The sequence below is a fragment of the Tachysurus fulvidraco genome, chromosome 8, assembly GCF_022655615.1.
Source record: "Tachysurus fulvidraco isolate hzauxx_2018 chromosome 8, HZAU_PFXX_2.0, whole genome shotgun sequence".
Lineage (NCBI taxonomy): Eukaryota > Metazoa > Chordata > Actinopteri > Siluriformes > Bagridae > Tachysurus > Tachysurus fulvidraco.
Window position 1 is genome coordinate 10,110,818 of NC_062525.1, and position 26,348 is coordinate 10,137,165.

Consider the following 26,348-nt stretch of genomic DNA (forward strand, 5'->3'; position numbering starts at 1 on the left):
CATCTCTGGCTCCTCTGCAGTAAAAAAAAAATCGCTCACCTTATTTTGTTTGATCTGATGACGCCTTCACTTCCGGACCAATAGTAAACAGGTCCGAATGCGCATGCGCACTATATTCAATGGCAATTGTTGATAATCAGCTGGAGTTATTTTTTTGCATTTGGTGAAATATTGAGCCCGAGCCCCCGCCAGCGGGGCCTGTTATATAGCGTACTCACGTTAGCTTTCGGTCTTACATGAAGGGCTAATGGAAGACGCAAGGGATTTGGTAAGAGGATTTATATTCTGCTTGCTTCCTTGTTTCGCTTGTAAAATAGCCCGAGCTAGCTTAGCCTGTTAGCTTGTTAGCTAGCTCCATTACAACCCTCTTTGTTTTGGTTGTCAGTCTGCAGCGAAGCTAATGTTAGCATGTTAGCTAGCTAAACCCGCGGAACGCTAGTCTTTCATTTGTAAAATAAATATGTGAATGTACTGATCTCAGTGCTGTGTATATTTACACCGAGGCCTTGTTGTTTATTGTGCGTTTTGTGGAGCACATCAGACCGAGGCCCAATAGTGTAGCTCGGTGTGTTAATGTTGTAGCTCCAAAAGCTAATTGGCTGCAATCCAACAATGTTCACAACAAACACAGGCGGCTGCTGAGCCTTCAGAGAACCTGTTGAATAAAATCAGGACAATTTGTTCTTTGGTTTAAATGTTGAAATTGGAAAATGATTTTAGTTGAACGCTATTCGGGTTTTATTTGCTAAGCTGTAAAAAAAAAAAATCAGACTGTTTCTGGTAACAGAGCCAGGTTACTTTCTCATCTGCAAACATCAGAGTTTGTGTATTTTGCATCACATTTTACTTTTTATTTCTTATATCTGGGAATATAACTGGTCAGAAGTCATAGGTTTGTGTATGAGTGTATAAAATCGTTCAGGTTTTTCACTTACAATAGTGTCCATGTTTATATCATGGACATAATGCAACTAATCATAGGCTGTTTTATTCCTGAACTTTCATTCAAGTGATCACACCTGAGTTGGGCTTGCTGATGATGATGATGATGATGATGATAATAATAATTTATATTTTATAATATGTTATAACTAAATAATATCTGTGAGGAATCTTTGTTCATGTTGACCTTCTGCTCGGTACTTTGATTGTTTGCTCTGCAGTGGGGTTTACGTTTTTGTGCTGTTTTGTTGATTTTGAATGTGCCTTTTGCTTCCTGGACAGATCAGTTGACTTGAACCTTGTTTTGGCAGGCCGAACGCACTTCACGGTCCGAAAGAAAGAGAAGAGACTCATTTGGCATGTTTGACGGGTATGAGAGCAGCGAGGAGTCGAGCAGCAGCTCCAGCACAGAGGACAGCGAGGATGAAGAGCGCAGTCTTCCTGCCGGTCTTCCCCTCATCAAGAACAATGGGCAGGTGTACACCTATCCAGATGGAAAAGCTGGCATGGGTTAGTGCAGGTTTTTGTTGTTTGGCCAGTGCATGCCCTGACCGTGCAGATAATGCGTTTTGTGCTTGTATATTGTGTTAAATGCTTGTTTTGTTCTTTTGTACGTTTTTAAAGCGACTTGTGAAATGTGTGGAATGGTTGGGGTCCGCGATGCTTTTTACTCCAAAACAAAGAGGTTCTGCAGTGTATCCTGTTCCAGAAGTTATTCCTCCAACTCGAAAAAAGCCAGCATACTGGCCAGACTTCAGGTATTTTACACATATAAAATCTTATCAAACAAATCTTAAATGTGTTTTTAATTAAAAAGCACCTAGCAAGTATTAAACTGTGTTGTATGTCTCACAAAGGGGAAACCACCAACAAAAAAAGCAAAGGTCTTACAGAAACAGCCGCTCATGGCAAAATTGGCAGCTTATGCACAGTATCAATCGAATCAGCAGAGCCCTGCTAAGTCAAAATCAGGTAAGCCTATCATGTTGAAAAGCATTAAGGGCTTAGGTTTTTTTTTCTTCTTCTTCAAATGGTGAGAGAGACTTATTGTACTGTACTTTGTATCTTTCAATTTTGACAGCTATTCCTGTAGAGGGCTTTGACTGGGGTCAGTACATTTGTAGCAATAACCTGATCGGCGCACCAGTAAGCTGTTTCAAACATGTGCGTATTGCTCATAAACAGATCATTCACATTGACAGAAAATCTTTAAAATCATAAGTATTTCCTAAACACATGCTTGTGTACACTGTATTCTCCAGATATCCATGCGTTTGTTTTGGGGTGACATTACTGATGGTGTGAGGGTAGAGGTTCTTAATTCTGACACAAACCTATCCCCCAAAGTTTACTGGATAGCAGAGATCATTAAAATAGCAGGTAAACAGAAATTTGTAACTTCTTTTTATGCGTTGCCGTTACACTGCTCTAATTGTGTGTAAGGTTTGTTATAATGGCATGAACATACCTTTTTGTAATGTGTGTGTTGTTTTTTTTTTTTTAATATATAAAGGTTTTAAAGCACTTCTCCGATATGAGGGATTTGATAACGACTCGAGCCATGACTTCTGGTGCAATCTGTGCATCCCAGAAATCCATCCTGTTGGATGGTGTGCCTCGAATAGTAAACCCCTGGTACCTCCTAAATGTAAGTAATCCATAGCCATGTCAGAACACATCATAGCTAAACACCTGTCAAAGAGGCGATGCATTTCATTTTTCTTTTCTTTGTAGCAATTCAGCATAAGTGCTCTAACTGGAAAGGATTTCTTGTAAAGCGACTCACTGGAGTGAAAACTCTGCCACCTGACTTTGCTAAAAGGGTATGAATGCTCTGGATCCATAACTTCTGTACAGAAGAAAATTGTACATATGCTACAGATAGGATGTGAAAATTAATAATAATAGATTAAAAAAAAAAAGAATTAATGTTGAACTTGATTGTATTCTACACTGTAAAAATGCACTACAGTTGTTGTAGCGGTTGCTGCTGTCGACATTTGTTGCCTAATTCAACATGATTGTTTTTAAAGATGATCAACTCTGGAAATATATATATTTTTTTAGGTGCAAGAGAACATGCAATACCCATTTAAGAAGCTGATGCGTGTGGAGGTGGTGGATAAAACTCACCTGTGCCGGACACGTGTAGCTCTGGTCGAGCAGGTGATAGGGGGCCGGCTGCGACTCGTCTATGAAGAGAGCCAGGACGGCTCAGATGACTTCTGGTGTCACATGTACAGCCCACTCATTCATTCCATCGGCTGGTCAAGGAGCATCGGGCATCGCTTTAAAAGATCTGGTCAGTGTGTATGTGTGTTTGTATGCCATTGTGTGTCTTTAACAGCAGTCACTAGGCAGATATTTGGGAAACTGAATTGCTAAAACATAAATGATTGTTATATTATTCTAAAATATTGTCTACCTCCTCTAGAGGTGACAAAGAAAATTGAGGGTCTAATGGACGCACCTTGCCAGTTATTTCTAAAGGTAAATTTTCTGGAGATTTTTAACTATCCTCCATGCACAAGTCTCTCTTTCGGATCCTTCACGAAATATGTCTCATATTTATTAACAGGTGAAGGATGTAGACCAGAGTGGCGAGTGGTTTAAAGACGGCATGAAGTTGGAAGCAATAGACCCTCTCAATCTCTCAGCTATATGTGTCGCTACTGTAAGAAAGGTAACGGTGCACAGATTAAACAGTCATGCGTCAATTAAAAAAGAGGCGTGTAAATGAAAATGTCCCCCATAATCCCCGAACTCGGTTTTCTTCTCGTAGGTGTTGGCAGATGGGTACCTCATGATTGGGATCGATGGCTCAGAAGCAGCAGATGGCTCCGATTGGTTCTGCTACCACTCCACCTCTCCCTCCATTTTCCCAGTGGGCTTCTGTGAAATCAACAGCATCGAGCTCACGCCTCCGAGAGGTAAAGGACATTTCAGGTGTTAACATTTGCAGCTTTCTGCCACAAATAATCGCTTTGATTTATTTCATATGTAAATCTTGACCTGATCCACAGGGTACAACAAACTGCCATTCAAATGGTTTGACTACCTCAGAGAAACATGTTCAATAGCAGCCCCTGTGAAGCTCTTTAACAAAGTAAGTTTGCGTAAAGAACAAGGGAAATCGTTGCGAGTATTACCCAGTAGTAAGCCCTTTTCATGCCAGTCTGGTCTTGATTTTGTCATTAAATGGTTTTGGAGGCTTGCAGATAAAGTGGATGACCACTTCTACCATTTTTATTTGTGGATCACATTTCTTCTCATGCACTTAAGTCATTACGCGGGGCATTTACAGGAGGTCCCGAATCATGGCTTCCGCGACGGCATGAAGCTGGAGGCGGTGGACCTGATGGAGCCACGTCTGGTGTGCGTAGCCACAATAACCAGGATCGTCCACAGACTCCTCCGCATTCATTTCGATGGTTGGGAGGAGGAGTATGACCAGTGGGTGGACTGTGAGTCTCCAGACCTTTACCCTGTAGGCTGGTGTCAAGTCACTGGCTACCAGCTCCAGCCCCCTGCTGCACAAAGTGAGTGAACAACACACATTATTGAATAGAAATCATAAGGAGTTTCACCTATGGAGCATTAAATGGAATCAACTTACCTAGTTAATTTCAAGTACCTTCCCATCCTCTAGGAAGCTAAAAAGCCATAATTACCCAACATAGCCAAAAGGAACCTTTACGAATGGTTTTAAACGAATTTATAGATATTGGGCTGTATTTGCATTTTTTTTTCTTATTACTATCATTTTGTTATTACGAGTTGATGCTGTATTGCGTTTATGTACACCTATTTTCAGCCCTGCCCCTTTCCACTCGCTTCTCATCTGTTTTCTTTTTTGTGTGTGAAGCCCATCTTTGGCTTCACATCATTTGTGTTGCGTGATGTAATCAGACCAGATGGAAAATGAAAGGAATTCACTTCACTCTGATTTTGACTAGATTGTGATGGTGAGAGCGCATCATTAAACCAGTGACTGGTTTGTCAAGAGGACTGTCAGATATACATTTGAGTTTCATTTTCATTGCCTATCCGTGAGTTTTGAACTTTTTTTTTTTTTCCATTCTTCAGCCACAAGAGAAGCACCACCTAATGTGGCAAAGCAGAAAAAGAAAGCTCCACAGTACAAAGGACAAAAGAAAAGTAAGGCACTTCTTCATTTTTTTTTACTCAGCTCTCTTTCTACTTCCCCTTTCTGTTCACTGGCCACTTTGTGTGGGGGGCAAAAGCTTGTCCATCGGGGTGTCCTCCTGCTCGGCTCTTGATCTCATTCGGCTGTGTGTTGAGTGATGGTGGCACTAATTCTGTGGTGAGAGACGCTAAGGACAGATCTGGGAGGTGGGAAAAGTTAATCAGTGGGTGGAAAGTGACTGGTTTGGTGATCGGCATGGTGCAGAATGTGACGCTGTTAAAGTCATTTCACATTAGGGAAGGAAGTTGAACAGGGATGTTGTGAGAAGTGGAACTCTGAAGCATGGCTAATGCAGTAACATGGGTAACTCCAGTGTGGCTTGGTGTTTAGAGAGGAAGATTCCAGTTGGGAGGAGGCCGCTGTTTGGTGGGTCTCTGAGGAGGAGCAGTTTCTCAGGCGATGAAGAGCAGACTCCGTCCCTTTACCTTCCCCACCCACCTGGTGTGGAGCGTGATCGCTCACTCAACTCAGGTAATTTTACTCTTAATCCCTCAGGCGGGCGCTCCTGCTGTGTTCTCCACATCGGCGTGCCAGGGTGTAAAGCAAAAAGAACAGGCACAGATGTTAGAGTGCAATGTGGGTAGCATGTTTATAAGAGGGCCATTTTATACACTGGGAAGTATTTATTACATACTGCTGGAAGCCTGAGAACCTGAACGTGTGCACCTGAACGTGTAAACCTGATGACTACATGGATGACACGCATAGATTGAAGTATTCCAGCATTTTTAACCTAATCTACATAAGCAGTGTTTCACCATCCAGACAACAGACCTGTAGAGGTGTGTATATCATGACTAGTCAGGATTGCTTAAGGAACAGGCAGGAGTGAAACTTAAACAGTCCTGCACACACTTCTACCCTTTAGACATAATCTCTAAGTCTAAAGAGAGAGCTTTTTTTTTTCCTTTCAATACTCGCCCATGATACAGTAGCTGTTTTATCAGCAAACGTTGCTGTAACATAGCATGAGCTCATAACACTCTCATAAATTGTATTAATGTCATATTGCAGTTTTGGTCATTACAAAATAACGATTTAGATTTTTTTCTCTGCACCGTCGATCTCAGCGAACTTAAATTAGTCGTGGCTTTGGGAACATGCGACACCTTCGATTCACGTTCATTCATGAACTGCTTTAACTGCAGCTTCCCAGAAGTCTGGCTGTAGTATTAGATTGTTAATGAGCGAGCCAAAGGTGACCGTGGATTAAACCTTAATAGGAAACAGACCCATAATGGAACACATCCTCTTCTGGGTGATACTTTAACAGACAAAATAATAGACCGATCATTCAGAAACCTTGAGTTACTGGCCAAACGAGTTTAACAAGCACATCAATGGTCTTTGTAGTCTTGAAGCTTGTAACACAATTACTCAGACTTCATGTAAACACAGATTTAGCTTGAGTCTAACATGACAACGTTTTCACACGTAGTTTTACTTTTAATACTGGTAGTAATTTCAGTTCTGAAGCTTTTCTGAACTTGGAAAGGATGAATTTTAGATTGTTTTAATAACCTATTAGCAATGTAAAAAACGCATGTTGAATATAAATATTACAATTAGGCCATCCTTAAAAATATTCTTGTTTGCCGTAACCCGACCGACCCTGTCAATTTAGGACCGACCCAATTTTATTTATTTTTTGTTTTAAGTCCGACCGACTTGCCGGTTGTAAATTTGCGTTAAGACGGACCATTTTTTTTACTCTTCAAACAACCGATACAAAAGCAATAAAATGATATTAACGGGTTCGGGCACAATAATACATAAAAAAAAAAATCATTAAAACAGCTCGACACCGCTTTAACTTGGCACGAAGTTCTGGAAAAACTGTCCAGCATCAAAATAAGGTTTGTGATGATGCGCCCGAAGGCACGGGTTGAAGACCCAGTGTCACGATATGCTAATTTGTTTAAAGTCATACCTACGTAATCACCATCACCAAAATTGTTCTTTTTTTTTTACATGGAAACTTGAGATATATATATATATATTTTAAGGATGGCCTTATTGTCTGCACAAACATCTGGTCTGAGATGGAGCTGTTCATTAAAAGTGAGTTTGAGGTAAACAGGTATCTGTCACCGTATGTCCAAGTTATTGTTCATTCTTTACATGGTGTACATGCACTACACATGTAGCAGAGACTGGATGTGGACTGGATAAAAATGCTGGAATATTACTTCAACTAATCAATATTTAAGACCTTTCTTCATCCATTTTATTCACAGTGTCCATGCATATTGATGATTCGTCAGTGAGAGAAAACATTTCGATTTTACATTCTGATTCCTGTTGCTCTCTAGACCACTTGGAATTGTTCCTGTGCTGCATGTCACAAACTTTCTAGACAAAACCAAAATGAATCTTTTGGCTTCCTTAAATATTTACAACAGTTTTCTTTGAAGATGCACCAATCAGCCATAACATTATAACCACCTGCCTAGTATTGTGTAAGCACCCTTTGTGCCACCAAAATAAGCTGTGGTCCATCGAGGCATGGACCCCACAAAACCTCTGAGAGTGTGCTGTGGGATCTGGCACTAAGATTTTAGCAGTAGATCCGTTATATCCTGTAAGGTGTAATGTGTGAGTCTCTCTGGATCACACTAGTTTGTCCAGCACATCCCACAAATGCTCCATAGGATTGAGGTTTGGGGAATTTGGAGGCTAAGTCAACACCTTGAACTCGTTGTTCCTCAATTCATTCCTGAACATTTTTGCAATGTGGCATAGAGCATACCGTGTCTTGAAGTTTTCGGACCCTTATTGAGAAGAGGCTAAACCTGAGCTGATCCTGAGGCACCTAGAGATGTACCAGCTTCATGAAGTATTCAGACATTCTAAGAGGAAAAGCCAACTCCATGTGGTCTTTGAGGACAAACACCATATTTATAATCACACCCTTCAGTGTCACCCAAATGAGGACGAGGTTCCCTTTTGAGTCTGGTTTCTCTCAAGGTTTCTTCCTCTTACATCCAAGGGAGTTTTTCTGTGCCACAGTCATCTGTCACCTCAGGCTTGCTCATTGGGGATAAATACAAACACATTTAAATATAGAAGTTTAATATAAAGCGCTATACAAATAAAATTGAAGCTATACTTGTTTAGGTGGGTGGTTTTGTCTCAAAATAGCATCGATACGAACACCAAGATGATGCGTCTATGCGATCAATGAAACTTGGCCTCAGGACCATCGGTCGTCCGTCCTGGAACCACTTTTCATGGATTCTAACCAGTACATACCGGAAACATCCCACAAGACCTTGTTTTGGAGATGCTCTGATCAAGTTGTCTAGCCATCACAATTTGGCCCAAAGTCGCTCCGATTCTTAAGCGTGGCCATTTTTCACCACTTCCAACACATCTTGCTGCCTACTATATACAACCTATTGCATGGTGTCATTGTAACTAGACAATCAGTGACTTTACTTCACCTCTCAGAGGTTTTAATGTTCTGGCTGATTGTGTGTCTCTTCTGAAGTCTGCTTTATCCTACAACACCTGTCAGTTGTCAAAACTTTGAGAAGATTTTAGAGAAAAAATAGAATTTTAAATAACACGTGGTATGTTTGAACATTTATGTTCATTGTATTACTAAACATGAACAATTTACTTTTTAATACACATGATGTTTAGACAAATAAACGTTATAATGAAAGGGTTTTAATGGATTTATGCCTGGTTAAGATTTTCTTTCCCTCCGTTTCCCCCTGCTGAAATATAATCGTAGATATGGGTTAATATAGGCTGTTTTAGTCACTTCTACTGTCTATGTATTATATGTATTATAATAGGAATCTTGTTTGTCTTTTGTTTTTGTGTTCTTGGTTCAGAGGCCACGCTGCAGATAAAGGAGGAGACTCCAGAGGTGGACGAGTTCACCTTCTCCCAGGGCACATCAGACCAAGAGAGTAACGGCTCGGGCAGTTACTACATCAAACAGGAGCCGTGAGCGTCGGCCCTGCCGGAGCCTTACCTCACTGCCAACAGCACTGGAAGATCCCGTTCAGAGCAACACACACTCACACACACTCGCGCACGACCTGGGAGAACAGGGTGACCTTGCTTCCTCTTGCACGCCAGGTCCTTTTCTTTTCAGGTAAGAAAAGCTGATGATGAGACGATTCAAAGTTCCGCCAGAGAGAGAAACATGCCTGGGATTTTCTTTGGAGAGGGGATATTTCCTGACTTTTGTTCGATCAGTTTGCCAGATGGACTTTTCCTCAGTGATCATTGTACTTGAAGTTTTTCGTAGCTGTTTTTTTTTTTTTTTTTTTTTTTTCTCCTCCTTTTTTTTCTGTAAAATTTTCAGTAACTTTTTTTCTTTCCTTTCCCAAGACCATGTGTCTCATGCGCTGATTTATGTCAAAAGCTCTTTTATCTGGATGGGTGTGGATTTTGTAAGAGCAGTAAAAATCTATATTGATAAAGTATATCCATATATGTATAACATTAATGAAATAGTAGAGTAGTGGAGTAAGGGTTAATATTCTATTGGTCATAAACCTTTCTGGTAAGAAGAGGCATAGCCTAATGGAAAACACTGTCACATTTTTGCACTACAGGGATGTAAAATTAAATGTATATCAGCCTGTGAAAATGTTGAAGTTACAGCTTTATTGTATTAAACGACAAGCAAATGTACAATATGTATAGTGGCTGACACGTCGACCATTCAGCGAGGGGATATTTGCTCTAATCAGCATTACGATATGCAAGAACATTTATTTGATATGAAGCCAGTGTTGATTATCTCTTGATTTCATACGTGGAGCCATTTTTCTATACTGGTTTAAGTATTTTATGAGCCACAGAATAAAGAAAAGAAGAACATGATCTTTACTAGCCACTCAACACTACTTTGCCATGATCTTAAACTCACACAGCAGAGACTTTTCTGTATCGCCGAGCTGTGAGGTCCGAGTTCATCCCTGAACGCCATGACAGTTTACCAGCCTCTCTGCTTTTGTACTGAACCAATGAGCGATCACGCCTATATCCTGCGAGCAATCGTCCGTCTGACGTGTTCGACGTCCGAACGTTCATTCCAGAATAACAGATTTTTTTTTTTTGTACTACCTCTTTAAAAATGAGTTTAAATCTACGTCGGCTAAGGGTTCACCTGTAATCACGCCGCTTCTGCTCGGTTCTTTAACCATCTTCCTGCAATAGCTAGTTTTCACTTACCATCAGAAGGACTATAATTCACCGTATGCAAAATGAGTTTATAAATTCACATGCACCATATATTCTACTTTACAAGTTACCAAACATTTATATTTGTTACATATTGTGATATTGAGAGTCCTTAAAATTGAAGATATGCAATAATACAGTAGTGTTGTTTTACAATGTCTTATTCTTTAAAAAAAAAATATCAGAAGACATAAATATATACCTACATTCTATAAAGCTAAATCAGATACTCTTACAATATGTTGTAAAACTGTGATGATTTTGTAGAAGCTAGACTTTCCCTCTTACGGACTATGTTGGGTGTTCTATAAAAAAAAAAGAAAAGGGAAAAAAAAAACATGCGATATTGTTTGCATAGTGATTTATATAATTCTTCTATAATTATAATCTCTATCAGTACCAGTGAGGCTGTTGGTGAATTTCTCAGGAAATCTTGTATTTCATTGGCTTTTTTTATAATTATAATTATAATTATTATTATTATTATTATTAATTTTTTAATTTCCTCATATTTACTGAATCAAGTTTCCATATCGATGTGAATGTTTTCCTGCATTTGCTTACATCTACAGTACCTCATAGAGTAAATACAGAACTCAGAAGCCAAACGAAATCTTTCTAATGCCCTGTCACTCAAAGCCGGCCCCACAGAGCCACAGCGGCGCACTGAGCATCATCTCTCCGCGTCTCTTGCCGTCTCTCGGCGCCTGCGAAGGCTGTGGGTCGGGTGCGAACGGGAGAAAGCGTCAACCTGTGCAGTGCTCTGGCTTCTCACCACAGACTCGCTCACATGGACCCCATTCCACTCTCTTGTTTTCTTTTTTTTTCTCCTTCTTCTTCCCTTCACTCCTCGCTCCGTATGCCAGTTTTCCAGATTTTCCCCTAGCTAGATGTTGATCATTTTGGTGTTTGTTTTCGACTCTATATGACATCTGTTGAAGCAATAACGCGTTACGCTACAATGTTGTCATATCGATGTGTTGGTTTTTTTTTTTTTTTTTTGCATCTGTGGTTGCTTTGTACAGTTGTGAAGATTTTTTTTATTTTTATTTTTTTGCTTTACTTCCATTTTGACTGTTCACTTGTGGTCTTTTAAAGCAGTCTCAGTTTTCTATATAGGCTATTCCTCGAAAATCATAGCATCAGGATTACGGTCAACACTGGTTTGATGTCAGCTCATGTTATTTTTAAAATGATTCTTATTTTCATTTTGACCAAATTCACCTAGTTGTCTGCATCTATTAAGACATGACTGTTTCAAGGCATGAGATTTTTGCTGCTACCCTCCAATCAATCGTAACACACCCTAACGCACAACTTCACCTTTAAAGCTAAAAAAGTTTCTCGACATTAAATGTGATGCCTTATCCTGTTTGTTCAATATTAGAAATGTTAAAAAAATGTTTCTAAGAATAAGAATAAGAAATAAAGTAATTAAGGGATAACAATGTGCAGTAGGTTGATAATCATCAGTGCATGCAGCAATGTGAGAATCCGAGAAGACCGACGCTGTTCTGGTCTCCAATACTAACACGGGTTTTTGTGATATTTTTCCCTGTCCTTAGTAATGACGTCATGGTGCTATATATTTGATAATTCATTCGCTTGATCTATGAGAGGAAATCAAGTCTGTCTGTAATTTTAGGGTGGAGACTGAACATTTAACGTGAAATCTTAAAAATGATTAAAAAAAAATATTAAAAATCTGTATTTTGGATACAAGTAGCTGAATTATTTGTAATAATAAAAACTGAACTAACATTAGCCCTCATGGTACATTAGAGGTGAGGGTTTGGGGTTTGTAACTTTTTTCATAGTCTGTACATGTTCTTTCTTTTTGTTTCCTATGATCCTTTGTGCTGTGATTATAGGATTTGATAGCTTCTAATGTATATAGTTCAGATGTGTGTGGGGGGAGGGGTCTCTTGTTGGTTGAGAACACGTTAATTTGTTTACAAGCATTGCAAACTGTTTCCGCATGGCTGTGAAAAATGTATCTGTTGACTTTTGACAAACATTTTACACTGAATTAAAGGATGCTTTTAAAAAAAAAAGGTCTCTTCAAAAAGTCTGTTATTAACATGAGCTACGTACAGACTAACGTTACACAGTGTGGGAGGATGGGAAGACTTAAGAGCACACGCTGCCGCCTTGTTTACGTGCTTTTTAACACTACGGTTTTAACAATGGACATTGTCTCAGCAGCTTTACAGAACATAAACATTGTACAGAACGTTTAATATTATATTAAGATTAATATTACTTATTTTAAACACTTGTATTTATTCCCAGCGCGCGAGCCTGCGGTGACTGAAGCGACTGTGTGTTAAATATTTGCAAAAGCTTTTACTCCTTTTTAATAGACCTGAAGATTTATAAAAAATTATTAGCTGATAAAAAATAAAATGAAATTATTCCTGGGACCACGGCACACTTTCTATAGGAAGTTGTGGCAGTGACTGGTGAGAGAAATCAGGGCTTCCTGAGCTTAAAATTCCAGATCACCGCTTTTTTTTTCCTTTTCTTTTTTCCTGTGTGTGACATGAACGGTGCATAATATTTATACCTAGAATCATCAAAATGTGCATTTGGTGTTGTCCAGCCAAGCAGGAAATGAAACTCAAGCAGGCTACATTTGATTTATTTAATGATTTATTTATTTATCCATCCAGCCAAGTCTAGACTGAGCTTTCAGCTAAAGTTGCTAAAGACAGTGGTTTTCTTCTTAGGAACTTTTTCACTTTTGTAATCAACATACTAGAAATTCTGAATCCAACAAAAAAAATTAAACAATGAGGCGATGACGGTGTGTTGGAAAAAAAAGTAAAAATCAAAGCCATCAAATCAAAGTACAATGTGCCATATTACTTCGTGTGATTCGATTGTTAACATTAATTTACACAAATCTTGTATGATAAAAAAAAAACAGTGCTTTTCTTCCTTCAGTCAAAAAAACAAACAACAAACTAATCACATATTCCATGTTAGTCAGAGTGTGTAAAGCTGTATTAGGGATTTCTCTGAAGAATTTATGATTTACAGCTCTGAATAAAAAGAAAATGCTTTTCTGAACAGATCACAGAGACAAAGCTTTCACACCACACAGCGGTCTAAAGTGTCGCTCTGAACAGGAATAACAAAGGGTTAAAATTGCTCGGAACATTAACGGTTATTTCCACAGGGCAGATGTGTATACAGGATAATGAAGCATCAGTGGTGCTAACACACCTTTACCATCAGCATGAACAGGAAAAGAATTGTGCATTAATTACACCTACACTGTACATAATAAAGTAATACATCACAATTCAGATTTCTATCATATAGTTCAATAAAATGTCTATAAAGGTCAATAAAAACAAGTGACAAAATAACACTGGCTTTAAATGCTCATCTGAGGTGTGTGTATGGATGAGACTAACAAAATTATTTAAAAAAAGTTTTTTTAAAAAGCCAATTATTTCTAACTTATGATTTTCCTCTTTCTTGCCTCCCTTCTGCTTAATCAGAGAAGCTGGCCTCATGAGAGAGACAAACATGTGAACTTTATAAATAAAGGACATAAGACGTGCTCGTGGAGGAGGAATCGGCTGCTTTAGAGGTTGCTGAACACTTCGCTCCTCTTGCTCCAGTCCATAGGTGGCGCTCTCTTGTTGGAGCGTTTCTGGCGCGCGCGCTCTTTAGCCTGCTGCAGGGAAATGTTCAGATCCAGCGATGAGGCTGCATTTGCACTCTTCTCTACAGCCTTTTCTTCTGCCTTCTCCTGTCACACACATCAGCATTGAGGTCACATGATATACAGTGCAACATGATGTGACTGAATCCAACAGACATTTGCAACAAACAGTACACATTCACATTTAGCCACATTTGGAAGATGTCCTTATACAGCTTGGTGGACCTGGGATGTGAACTCGCAACATTCCGATTTTTCCAACACCTTGACCCAGCCGTGTCCAATCTTATACAGAAAGGGCCGGCGTGGGTGCAGGTTTTAATTCCAACCAAGCAGAAGCCACACCAGAGTTTACTAAAAGCCAAGAACAGCTGATTAAACAGGTGGAATCAGGTGTGGCTGCTGCTTGGTTGGAATGAAAACCTGCACCCACACCGGCCCTTTGTGGATAAGATTGGACACCGCTGCCTTAACTACAGTAGGCTACCACATCCCCTCAGCCTGTGATGGTGGTGATGATGGCAGTGTGTGTATGTGTTCACACCCAGTGTGTGTAGGCTACCACATCCCCTCAGCCTGTGATGGTGGTGATGATGGCAGTGTGTGTATGTGTTCACACCCAGTGTGTGTAGGCTACCACATCCCCTCGGCCTGTGATGGCAGTGGTGGTACGTGTATGGTGTGTGCAGTCAGACTGACCTGTGATGAGGGAATGCTGGCCGTCTCAGCGGGGATGGATGCAGTGGAGGAAGCGTTGGATGGAGTGGGACTCTCTGACATCAGCTGGGCTTCCTGAACCGCTTCCTCCTTCACCTGCACAATAGCAAAGTCAAATCGGGTCTCATAGTGACCATCAAACCACTGAACACTGCTCGAGTTTAACACAACGATCCAGCCACGTGCACGAACAGGAACACAATCACACGAGAGGCAAAAAAAAAATAAATTTCAGTTAAAGCACGTTGTTGAATTCTCATCTCTGATTGGTTGAAAGGTGTTTGGATGGAGAACACAGCAGCGTATTATCAACGTCAAAAATGAGATTATGTGGGAATTACTTTAATGTTAAATGTCTTTAACCACTGGGAATTACTTTAATGTTCTCACTTATGTACCACTTACATCTTTCTACACTCTCAAAAATTAAAAACACACACAAAAAAAAAGCACTTAGGATTTACAGGCAGATCAATAATGTCTCAATACGGGATATTAATACAGACCTCTGACCTTTCAGAGCTGCTGTTAGGGAAAACAAAGCTTTCTGAGATTTGAGATTTGTTCAGATTTGAGATTTCTACAGTACTGTGGTCTCCATTGCTATAAGAACACCACACTCACACGGTGGCACAAGAACCCACAATGTTTTTGTTCCGTGTTAAATGCAGCCAGTGTGAATGTTTCTCAACTACACCGGTTACATGGACGAGTCACAACGTACACTACAAAAAAAAAAAATGATACAGATAAGTCAGAAACTTGCGGAATCAGGCAAATCAATGTGTAATGAAACACTTAAGGGTGTGCTTTTAATGAAAGATGATCTCAGGAGTGGTGAAACGCCTTGTCGTATTTCATTCCTCATTTCTATCACAAGCAGAGCGAACAATAATCAGGTGTCTACCAAACCTCGGCTACAAGCTCCTTCTCTTCTACTCTGTCCACTAGAGAGCAGCCTTGAGATTGAGTTTCCAGTCTCTGAGCTCCGCTGCGTTTACAATCCACACCCAGAAGCCATCGGCACCATGACACACAGAGAAGTTACTAGTTATATAGTAACTAAACAGGCAGTGGCTGAGTTTGACATGATCTTCCGGACGCCGTGTTGCTTTAACCACAGTCTAGTGGTTTCTGTAGCACACGCTTACAGAACAAGTGTTACAGCGCTGTGGTGCAGGTGGAGCTTTTCACCAAACTTTTTGAAAGCAAAACAGATGCTTTAGTAACATTCTGTCTGCTGTTCTTCATTTCAGACTCATAAGTAAGTATAGGATGTACAAATAAAACCCAGTTCCTGCACCTTAAACAATTCCTTCCTAACATGATTTTTTTAGGTTTGCTCACAAAGTGGCATCATACAAATAGAAAAAAAGCGAGAGAAAAAAAAAAAGATGTTGATCAGAACCTGTGTGTAATGTCTCACTAAGGACAGATCATCCAGTTACAGTCGTGTTTCTCTCATTAGAAAGCTGTCAGACTAACAAACTCCAGCCTGTGTGCTGCTCCACCCTGCAGGATGTCATCTCCTCTCTGGAAGGAAAAGGTCAATAACTCATTGTGACCGACGTTCCACCACAACAACTTGTCTAAGGAGGTGCTACATGTTTAAGAACCTTGTGTTTGCTTAATGTCTGTTTTTTTCATTTTTTATATACGCACTGATCAGCCTTAAGCTAATGAGCTCGATTAGACAAGTTCCACAACACACACACAAACAAACACAAACGCTGGGTATGTTTACATGCGGCAAGTTCCACCTACCCAAAAGTACTGTTTATACTGTTCGTACCCTAAACATTGTGATCCTATTTAAATACTTGTTTGCGTGTGCGTTACGGAGCTAGCGGCTGTCGTCCTGTTCACACCAATGCGCAAAGTGTTGTTGAATCCGATTGAGAAAATAGTTTGATTCGAGTGTCTGCATGGTTAATTATGTCTTATGAAAATCCTAACAAATTGGATCAGATTTTAGAAAGTTTAGTTTATACAGTACGTACCCTAAACGTTCCAATCCGATTCAAATATCGGTTTATATGTTATGGCTAACTTTGTCCTATTTAGCAGATTATTTTCGATCTAACCTGGCCCGTTCATCCCATCAAAATTTCATCTGGAGCGAGCTCGATCGGATCGATGTACGGCGTTTACATGAAGGTTTTTTTTTTTTATGGGGATTATTCACTTGCATGTAAACACACTGTATGAACCAGATCCGCTCCTGGTGCAGTACAGTGTTCTGCTGAAGAAGCAGAATAAAAGTACAGCACATGAGTATGGTGCATCAATGAGGGCTTTAGAGTGTGATCCTTAACAGTAAAACTCATTTAACTGTGTAACTGTGTAACCAGTTTGTCTTAATCAGGATATTCACCCTAAGACTTTGCCCTGCACTTTTCTCTCTATTTTCTTTTGCTTTCTGTGGCGCACCCACTTCAGCTCACAGCACAGACATTGGAGCACAGAGGGCTAGATCAGGGCTAGATCACAATGAGATCCTGCTCGGGCTGTAAACTGTTAGCTATCAGGCTGTGATCTAAAGCTACTCCCCTTTTTCAACACATAATTATCTATTCTACTGATTACCACCAGTTACAGCCAATAATCCTTTGAAAGGATAAAGAATTCTACAATTCTAAAACAACAAATTTTGATCTGTTTCACTATTAGATCATTTCATTTATTACGCTTATTAAAAATTGTGTTTAAACGTGTAACAGGTTGCAAAAATAAGCCGAGGGATAAATTCACTAAAAAAAAATAAATAATACATTGAGGCAGATGATTCATCTAAATGTAATATTTCAAATTCAAATAGTTTCACATAGACAATGATACACGGTAGAACATGCAGTGTAGCTTCTTACGGCTGTCCTTGATGTAACAATAGAGCCACTAAGCCTTGGTGACTAAGGTCAAAATAAATATGACACACAAATAGGATACAGTGGGGAAAAAATAGAACATACACAGCATCTAGGGACAAAATTTCAGGCCAGATGAAGCCATTTCACAAGTTTGAGATTATTTTGCATAAAACGTACGACGAACTCACGTGAGTCTGTACACTGTACCCTAGTCATGACACCCATCTCTCCCATTACTGTTCTTCTTATCAGCTTTCTTTTTTTTAGTCTCTACACTGGGTGACCTATTTATAGTTTGCATTCAGGCACACTAAATGTCAACATCTGATGCTTCTCGATCTTTTTGTAGATGCAGGTTTGACGTGTTTCGATCACAAAAGAAAGCAGATGTTTAGAGGCAGAGTCTCAGCGACTGTGAGGCGAGCGCACTCGCACTGTACAGGTCAGGTGTGAGTTCTACACATCATTGTGAAACTGTACAGCTGCTGTTTCGATATTAGTGTTTGCGTGTGGGACGAAGATGTGGGACGAACAAAATGGCGCACACTCGAGTTGGCATTAGACTGAATCGGTGCCAATCACAAACACAATGAACACGTACATTTTAAAAAGCTTGATTTTCTAATTCTGACAACAAATGTTTTTACCTTTTCTTCAGCATCTCCGCTGTTATCAGGTTCCGGAAGAGGACCTAAGAACAAACAAGAATAAGGTTAGCCGATAAGATTCCTGTCTAGTCACTACTTCCTACATATGTACATCCACCTAAACAACACTGAACACATGCTGTTCATTTTTTTTTTTATTTTAAGACAAACTTGTCTGCAAAAAAACACCTGCATCCTAACAATCCGGCTGTCCTTAAAATGAAACAAAATACTTGTTATTTTAGCCACTACAAGCACAGCATAAGACCTAACGATGAGATACCACATATTAAGTTTTTTTTTTGCACAAAAGGTTTCTGCAAATGTGTGACATGTGTTAATGACAAGTACAAATACTGTAAATAGCACTGGAACATGGCGTACAATTAAGCAGTTTTACAATTTTTGTGAGTTTACATATGGACTCCTCTCCAACAGCAGGGCGCTAAAAAGATATTTAATCCATAAAATCCAGAAAATGAGTTTTGTACACATCTGCAGACATCAGGTGGCATTTATGTCCTATGACCATGATGTTACATGGTCTATTGTACAAGACAGAATGTCTGCAAATAAATGAATGACTTGTTCCCAGTTAAACATTGAGCATGTGCATGATAATGTAGAGTATTACCTATTAACCAACAGGTCAATAAGCAAAGTCCAAAGTTATGAGCAGGGAATATTAAGAGCTGGACACATCAAACTACTGAAAATGTTTGAGCCCAGGCTGTTGCTATGGACACAGTTTCCAAGCCGACCTGCTGAAAGAACGTTGTTGACTTTGACTAATACTCTCATGTCAAGATAGAGGCTGGGAGTTAATGTTTAAACAGCAACATGCTCACAGCGTGTGTGTGTGTGTGTGTGTGTGTGTGTGTGTGTGTGTGTGTGTGTGTGTGTGTGTGTGTGTGTGTGTGTGTGAGAGAGAGAGTGTGAGAGAGTGAGAGGGAAATGTCAGCCAGTGAGAACAGAAAGCTTAAGGTTCAATGGCTGAAAATATGCATATGTGCAAAAACCTCTGGAATCACATGCCAGAATGAAAGCTCATGGTGTTCTCTCACACACACAAACAGACAGACACTCGCACAGACACACGCACACTCACGCACAGGCACACTCACACTCACGCACAGGCACACTCACACTCACACTCACGCACAGGCACACTCACACTCACGCACAGGCACACTCACACTCACGCACAGGCACACTCACACTCACGCACAGGCACACTCACACTCACGCACAGGCACACTCACACTCACGCACAGGCACACTCACACTCACGCACAGGCACACTCACACTCACGCACAGGCACACTCACACTCACGCACAGGCACACTCACACTCACGCACAGGCACACTCACACTCACGCACAGGCACAGGCACACTCACACTCACGCACAGGCACAGGCACACTCACACTCACGCACAGGCACACTCACGCACAGGCACACTCACGCTCACGCACAGGCACACTCACACTCACGCACAGGCACACTCACACTCACGCACAGGCACACTCACGCACGCACAGGCACACTCACACTCACGCACAGGCACACTCACACTCACGCACAGGCACACGCACGCACGCACAGGCACACGCACGCACGCACAGGCACACGCACGCACGCACAGGCACACGCACGCACGCACAGGCACAGGCACACTCACGCACAGGCACAGGCACACTCACGCACAGGCACAGGCACACTCACGCACAGGCACAGGCACACTCGCGCACAGGCACAGGCACACTCGCGCACAGGCACACTCACACTCGCGCACAGGCACACTCACACTCGCGCACAGGCACACTCACGCACAGGCACACTCACACTCACGCACAGGCACACTCACACTCACGCACAGGCACACTCACACTCACGCACAGGCACACTCACACTCACGCACAGGCACACTCACACTCACGCACAGGCACACTCACACTCACGCACAGGCACACTCACACTCACGCACAGGCACACGCACACTCACGCACAGGCACACTCACACTCACACTCACACTCACGCACAGGCACACTCACACTCACACTCACGCACAGGCACACTCACACTCACACTCACACTCACACTCACGCACAGGCACACTCACACTCACGCACAGGCACACTCACACTCACGCACAGGCACACTCACACTCACGCACAGGCACACTCACACTCACGCACAGGCACACTCACACTCACGCACAGGCACGCACAGGCACACTCACACTCACGCACAGGCACACTCACACTCACGCACAGGCACACTCACACTCACGCACAGGCACACTCACACTCACGCACAGGCACGCACAGGCACACTCACACTCACGCACAGGCACGCACAGGCACACTCACACTCACGCACAGGCACACTCACGCACAGGCACACTCACGCACAGGCACAGGCACACTCACGCACAGGCACAGGCACACTCACGCACAGGCACAGGCACACTCACACGCACGCACAGGCACACTCACGCACGCACAGGCACACTCACACTCACGCACACGCACAGGCACACGCACGCACACTCATGCACAGGCACACTCACGCACAGGCACAGGCACACTCACGCACAGGCACACTCACACTCACGCACAGGCACACTCACACTCACGCACAGGCACACTCACACTCACGCACAGGCACACTCACACTCACGCACAGGCACACTCACACTCACGCACAGGCACACTCACACTCACGCACAGGCACACTCACACTCACGCACAGGCACACTCACACTCACGCACAGGCACACTCACACTCACGCACAGGCACACTCACACTCACGCACAGGCACACTCACACTCAGGCACACGCACACTCACGCACAGGCACACGCACACTCACGCACAGGCACACGCACACTCACACTCACGCTCACACTCACGCTCACACTCACGCTCACGCACAGGCACACTCACGCTCACGCTCACGCTCACGCTCACGCTCACGCTCACGCACAGGCACACGCACGCTCACGCTCACGCTCACGCACAGGCACACTCACACTCACACTCACACTCACACTCACACTCACACTCACACTCACACTCACACTCACGCACACGCACACGCACACGCACACTCACACTCACACTCACACTCACACTCACACTCACACTCACACTCACACTCACACTCACGCACAGGCACAGGCACACTCACGCACAGGCACAGGCACACTCACGCACAGGCACACTCACAGACACTCGCACGCACGCACAGTCACACTCACGCACGCACAGTCACACTCGCACGCACGCACGCACAGAAACTCGCACGCACGCACGCACAGACACACTCACGCACGCACAGACACTCGCACGCACGCACGCACAGAAACTCGCACGCACGCACAGAAACTCGCACGCACGCACGCACAGACACTCGCACATACGCACGCACAGACACTCGCACATACGCACGCACAGACACTCGCACATACGCACGCACAGACACTCGCACATACGCACGCACAGACACTCGCACATACGCACGCACAGACACTCGCACATACGCACGCACAGACACTCGCACATACGCACGCACAGACACTCGCACATACGCACGCACAGACACTCGCACGCACGCACAGACACTCGCACGCACGCACAGACACTCGCACGCACGCACAGACACTCGCACGCACGCACAGACACTCGCACGCACGCACAGACACTCGCACGCACGCACGCACGCACACACAGACAGACACTCCCACGCACGCACGCACGCACACACAGACAGACACTCCCACGCACGCACGCACAGACAGACACTCCCACGCACGCACGCACAGACAGACACTCCCACGCACGCACGCACAGACAGACACTCCCACGCACGCACGCACAGACAGACACTCCCACGCACGCACGCACGCACACACAGACAGACACTCCCACGCACGCACGCACAGACAGACACTCCCACGCACGCACGCACAGACAGACACTCCCACGCACGCACGCACAGACAGACACTCCCACGCACGCACGCACAGACAGACACTCCCACGCACGCACGCACAGACAGACACTCCCACGCACGCACGCACGCACAGACACTCCCACGCACGCACGCACGCACGCACAGACACTCCCACGCACGCACGCACAGACACTCCCACGCACGCACGCACAGACACTCCCACGCACGCACGCACAGACACTCCCACGCACGCACGCACAGACACTCCCACGCACGCACGCACAGACACTCCCACGCACGCACGCACAGACACTCCCACGCACGCACGCACGCACAGACACTCCCACGCACGCACGCACGCACAGACACTCCCACGCACGCACGCACAGACACTCCCACGCACGCACGCACGCACAGACACTCCCACGCACGCACGCACGCACAGACACTCCCACGCACGCACGCACGCACAGACACTCCCACGCACACACACTCCCACGCACGCACGCACAGACACTCCCACGCACGCACGCACGCACAGACACTCCCACGCACGCACGCACGCACAGACACTCCCACGCACGCACGCACAGACACTCCCACGCACGCACGCACAGACAAACACACAGTACATACACTGTAAGTAAATAATCTGAGGGTCTTCATAGTGGTTTACCTGTGAGGTGCTCCTCAGTGGGAAGAACCTGGCAGCTCATAAAGAAAGCTTCCGTGTCTGGATCCACAACCAGCAGCTGCAGCTCATCTCCTCCTGCCTTGATGGCAGCCACCACGTCTGAGTGCTGCAAGCCATGAACAGCTATGCCGTTCACCTGACACACCAAACAGAGAGAAAAAAGAGTCAGGAAAGAGTGAACAGTGAAGGAGGCACAACAGAAAAGGGTTAAAGTTGTTAAAAACTGTTAAAGTTGCAGAAACTAGTTGTTGTGCATGAAAAACCCACAGGCTAACAAACACTAAATTGTGTAGAGGATATGAGGGAAAAATAATCTATACCCTCTTTCACAAAATAGTCAGACATTTTGGGCTTTGCTGAAAGGTTTTCTGTAAAGTATGCAAAGCAAATAAATCATTAAGAGGCATCAAGAATTCATAAATGTCTGAACACAAATCAGGACTGAGGTGTACACGGAGTCACTCCGAGAGGGTTGAGGGGCATGAAGGGAGGCTGAACATGGTGTAAAGTTCAGCTCTGTGGACATGGAGGCAGCAGAGAGCGCTGTGTGAGAGGAGACACCTGAGGAAACACTGTGGTTCTGTCTCAGTGCTGAGGAATGTGTATGTGGGAGAATGAGGGCAGAGGAGTGGGCTCTGTGGAATGTCGCTCCCAGCCTCCCATTTCCCAGGCTATTATAGAGCGGCAAGCAAACAACAGCCCGTGGCCTTCACATGGGATATGCCACACTCACACACACACACACACACACACACACACACACACACACACACACACACACACACACACACACACAAAAACACAAACAGACACACAAGCACACACACTTTCAATATTCATGAAGTGGAAAATGTGCTGACGGTGCATTTCCAGTGCAGGCGGAAAGCTTCCCAGACTGAATCACTGTCTGTTTGATAAATATGAAATGGAAAAATATCTGAACATCTAGTGAGCACAAAATTTAACATCTTATGTTTAAGACATATAATTTGACAAAATTATATATTCAAATTTATATATATATATAATCCATAAGTGATTTAAATGCAGGTCTGGGTAGTAGAAGCAGACATGTTGACTGTGTAAGGTTTCGTTTTCTAGGTCAGGAAAACCTCAAGATTTATCTCTTTTTTTCCTTGACATTTCCATATCCGTCTACTCTCGGCACATTGGACTGGAGTGGCGTTGGTGGAAAAACACGATTTGGAGAGCGTGAAAGCTTTTTCTTTCTTCGACTATTGCCAACACTCAAATTACTATTCCGTCTTGGTAGCACCGCAAATGGCCTTTAAGATGGAAATCCCTTCCGTAACAGGATGTAGAGAAGCCTGACACTACAGAGCCGAGCAGGAATTCATCAAACGGCTTAACACATAAACAAATAAATGTCTTTAGTCAAACAGCCTGAACTATTTTTCACGCCAACATGATAACCCTTTTCATTTAGAGAAAAGAACTAGACCAGAGTGATCAGGATTGAGGGAAGTTCAGTTAGAGATGCACACATTAGGAACAGGGCACGAATCCAGAGCTGGACCATGTTCCAGTTGGCTGCAGGCCTTTACAATCCCCAGGTCACTGACCACTGGTGTGAAGCCCTGGAAAAACACAACTGAGGATTGAGAATACTTTACCCTACAGCATAACCTAATAAGCTACACGCAGGTAGCAGCATTCAAGCTATCAATAATACAGCTTGCTCACTGTCTGGCATAATCTCTACCCCAATTAACAAATTGAGAACACTTGCACCCCATCGCCATAAGGTAGCATGTAAAATAACAAAAATTAAGATCTTAAACCTGAAATCAACCAAAATCTTAAACCTTAAAATTCGTTTTATAAATTCAATTTCATGAAATTGCAGATAAATTACAAGGGGTAAAAAGAGACAGCTCTCTAATGTGGTTATATTTCCATTCCATTCATGGATTTCCGTCTCTCCCGAGACACCTCAGAGCCATTTTTAAAGTTTTAAATGGATTATTCAGAGTCTGGTTTCTTCATCCTAACATTCTTCTGGATAACAAAAGCATTGCAATCTGACTCCTGCTGAGTTGTGCTCTAATCTGTCTACTCCCAGAGAGTCTGCTGATACAATGACCACTCCTGCTCTGGGGCACAATGAGATTAATTTAGACACGCTATAGTACCTCAGAGGCCATACGGAAAGTCGAGCCTTTACTCTTTAACGTGGTATAAATGTTTGGATATGATAGAGCAACAAATTGCTATTCTCATGTTCCCAACATGAACGATTCACTTTACTTCCCACCAAACACTGGTGTCTAGACTGCTAGATTAAATCACGAGTCTCTGTTTTTAGCCAGAGTGGGACAGGATAGTGTGTGTTGAGTCCAGAAGGACCTGAGCACCTGTATGTTACAAAGCTGTTAGGAGGGGTTGGGAGTATTGTACCTGCACTACTTTATCTTGGGGTCGAAGTCCAGATTTCTCTGCCGGAGAGTCGTCATCCACCGCCCTGATATACTGGCCTGTTTTGGACTTGTCACTGTGCAGGTTGAAGCCGTAACCTGTGGCACCTTTCTTCATTTGACAGAGACGGGGACGAAGCTCATTCCTTGATTCCTACAAGTGAGAAACAAGCGTTTTCAGTTAAAAGCATAAGACTGAGAAAACGCAGAACTCTGGGAATGTTCATTAAATAATAAAGACTATTACAGAGTATAATGACATGAAATCCTATATAATTTACACAAACAGAGCACTTAAGCTGATAGAAATCTAATTTCCTCATAAATGTGAAAGTTTTTAAACAGTGGTCACAAAGAGGTCCAAACTTCACAAAGCAGTACAATATAATAAACGACACCAAGCAAAGATTACATGGCAAAAATACAGCTGCTCTGTTTCTATACCGCTTCAGAAATAACGTATAAAACATAGAAAAATATGGTATACCATTGAAAAGATCGGATATTTTCAGTGCGACCTCTGCCCGTGTGTTCCGCTTCAGTGTGAACTAATGAATCTGCCTCGTCATTTATACTTCCTTTTTCAATGGACTGGGTGATATATGAGCCAGGTTTTACCCAGCCCAGGGAAAGTCAGCAAAAGTTTGCACTCAAGAAAGAAAAGTAAGACTTTTCTCTCAAGATCATCAATATTCTCATAAATATTCCCAAGTTTACATCTGTGATTAATTAATAAAATAAGACAAATAAACATATACTTAACTTGTTCAATTGTTAATGTCTGAAAACCTTTAGCTCATGTTCCTTAAAATTTTTATTTTAAAATTTGTCTAGTCCTCACGATCATACAGCTACAAAATATATGCTAAGATTAAGTTATGTCCTAGACATTTAACCCAGACAAAGTAATATAAAATTCCAGTCACGACTGTCTAGCTATCTACCTAGCTATCATTTGCAAATATCAGCAGAAATCCGATAGCTAGAAATCCGATAGTT

At 42.8% G+C, this 26,348-nt stretch overlaps 2 protein-coding genes across 8 annotated transcripts in view; one reads left to right on the plus strand and one right to left on the minus strand.

Annotated features, from left to right (window-relative positions):
• mbtd1 (mbt domain containing 1) lies at positions 1–13,301 on the plus strand. Of its 7 annotated transcripts, none has more exons than XR_007143702.1 (17): positions 1–268; positions 1,254–1,452; positions 1,567–1,700; positions 1,800–1,914; positions 2,024–2,106; positions 2,205–2,322; positions 2,456–2,590; positions 2,677–2,765; positions 3,010–3,244; positions 3,377–3,432; positions 3,521–3,625; positions 3,725–3,872; positions 3,966–4,048; positions 4,247–4,481; positions 4,852–4,907; positions 5,029–5,100; positions 8,992–9,062. XR_007143702.1 is itself a non-coding variant. In XM_027177506.2 (17 exons), exons 1-17 carry the CDS (start codon positions 248–250, stop codon positions 9,108–9,110), a joined length of 2,088 nt encoding a protein of 695 aa, XP_027033307.1. In that variant the 5' UTR covers positions 1–247; the 3' UTR covers positions 9,111–13,301. The 7 variants fall into 7 exon arrangements, 4 of the variants coding, with proteins under 4 accessions (XP_027033307.1, XP_027033311.1, XP_047673344.1 ...); XR_007143701.1 differs by lacking the exon at positions 8,992–9,062 and adding an exon at positions 5,480–5,546; XM_027177506.2 differs by lacking the exon at positions 4,852–4,907 and adding an exon at positions 5,480–5,620 and having other exon boundaries at positions 8,992–13,301.
• The window catches only part of slc9a3r1a (SLC9A3 regulator 1a), a 25,780-nt gene continuing 12,434 nt past the window's right edge, over positions 13,003–26,348 (minus strand). Inside the window, exons 2-6 of the mRNA XM_027177511.2 lie at positions 25,333–25,503; positions 22,897–23,050; positions 18,262–18,305; positions 14,730–14,843; positions 13,003–14,117 (exon numbers count right to left, since the gene is read on the minus strand). Coding sequence (XP_027033312.2) covers positions 13,950–14,117; positions 14,730–14,843; positions 18,262–18,305; positions 22,897–23,050; positions 25,333–25,503 — 651 coding nt within the window. The 3' untranslated portion in view covers positions 13,003–13,949. The remainder of the gene's footprint in view (positions 14,118–14,729; positions 14,844–18,261; positions 18,306–22,896; positions 23,051–25,332; positions 25,504–26,348) is intronic.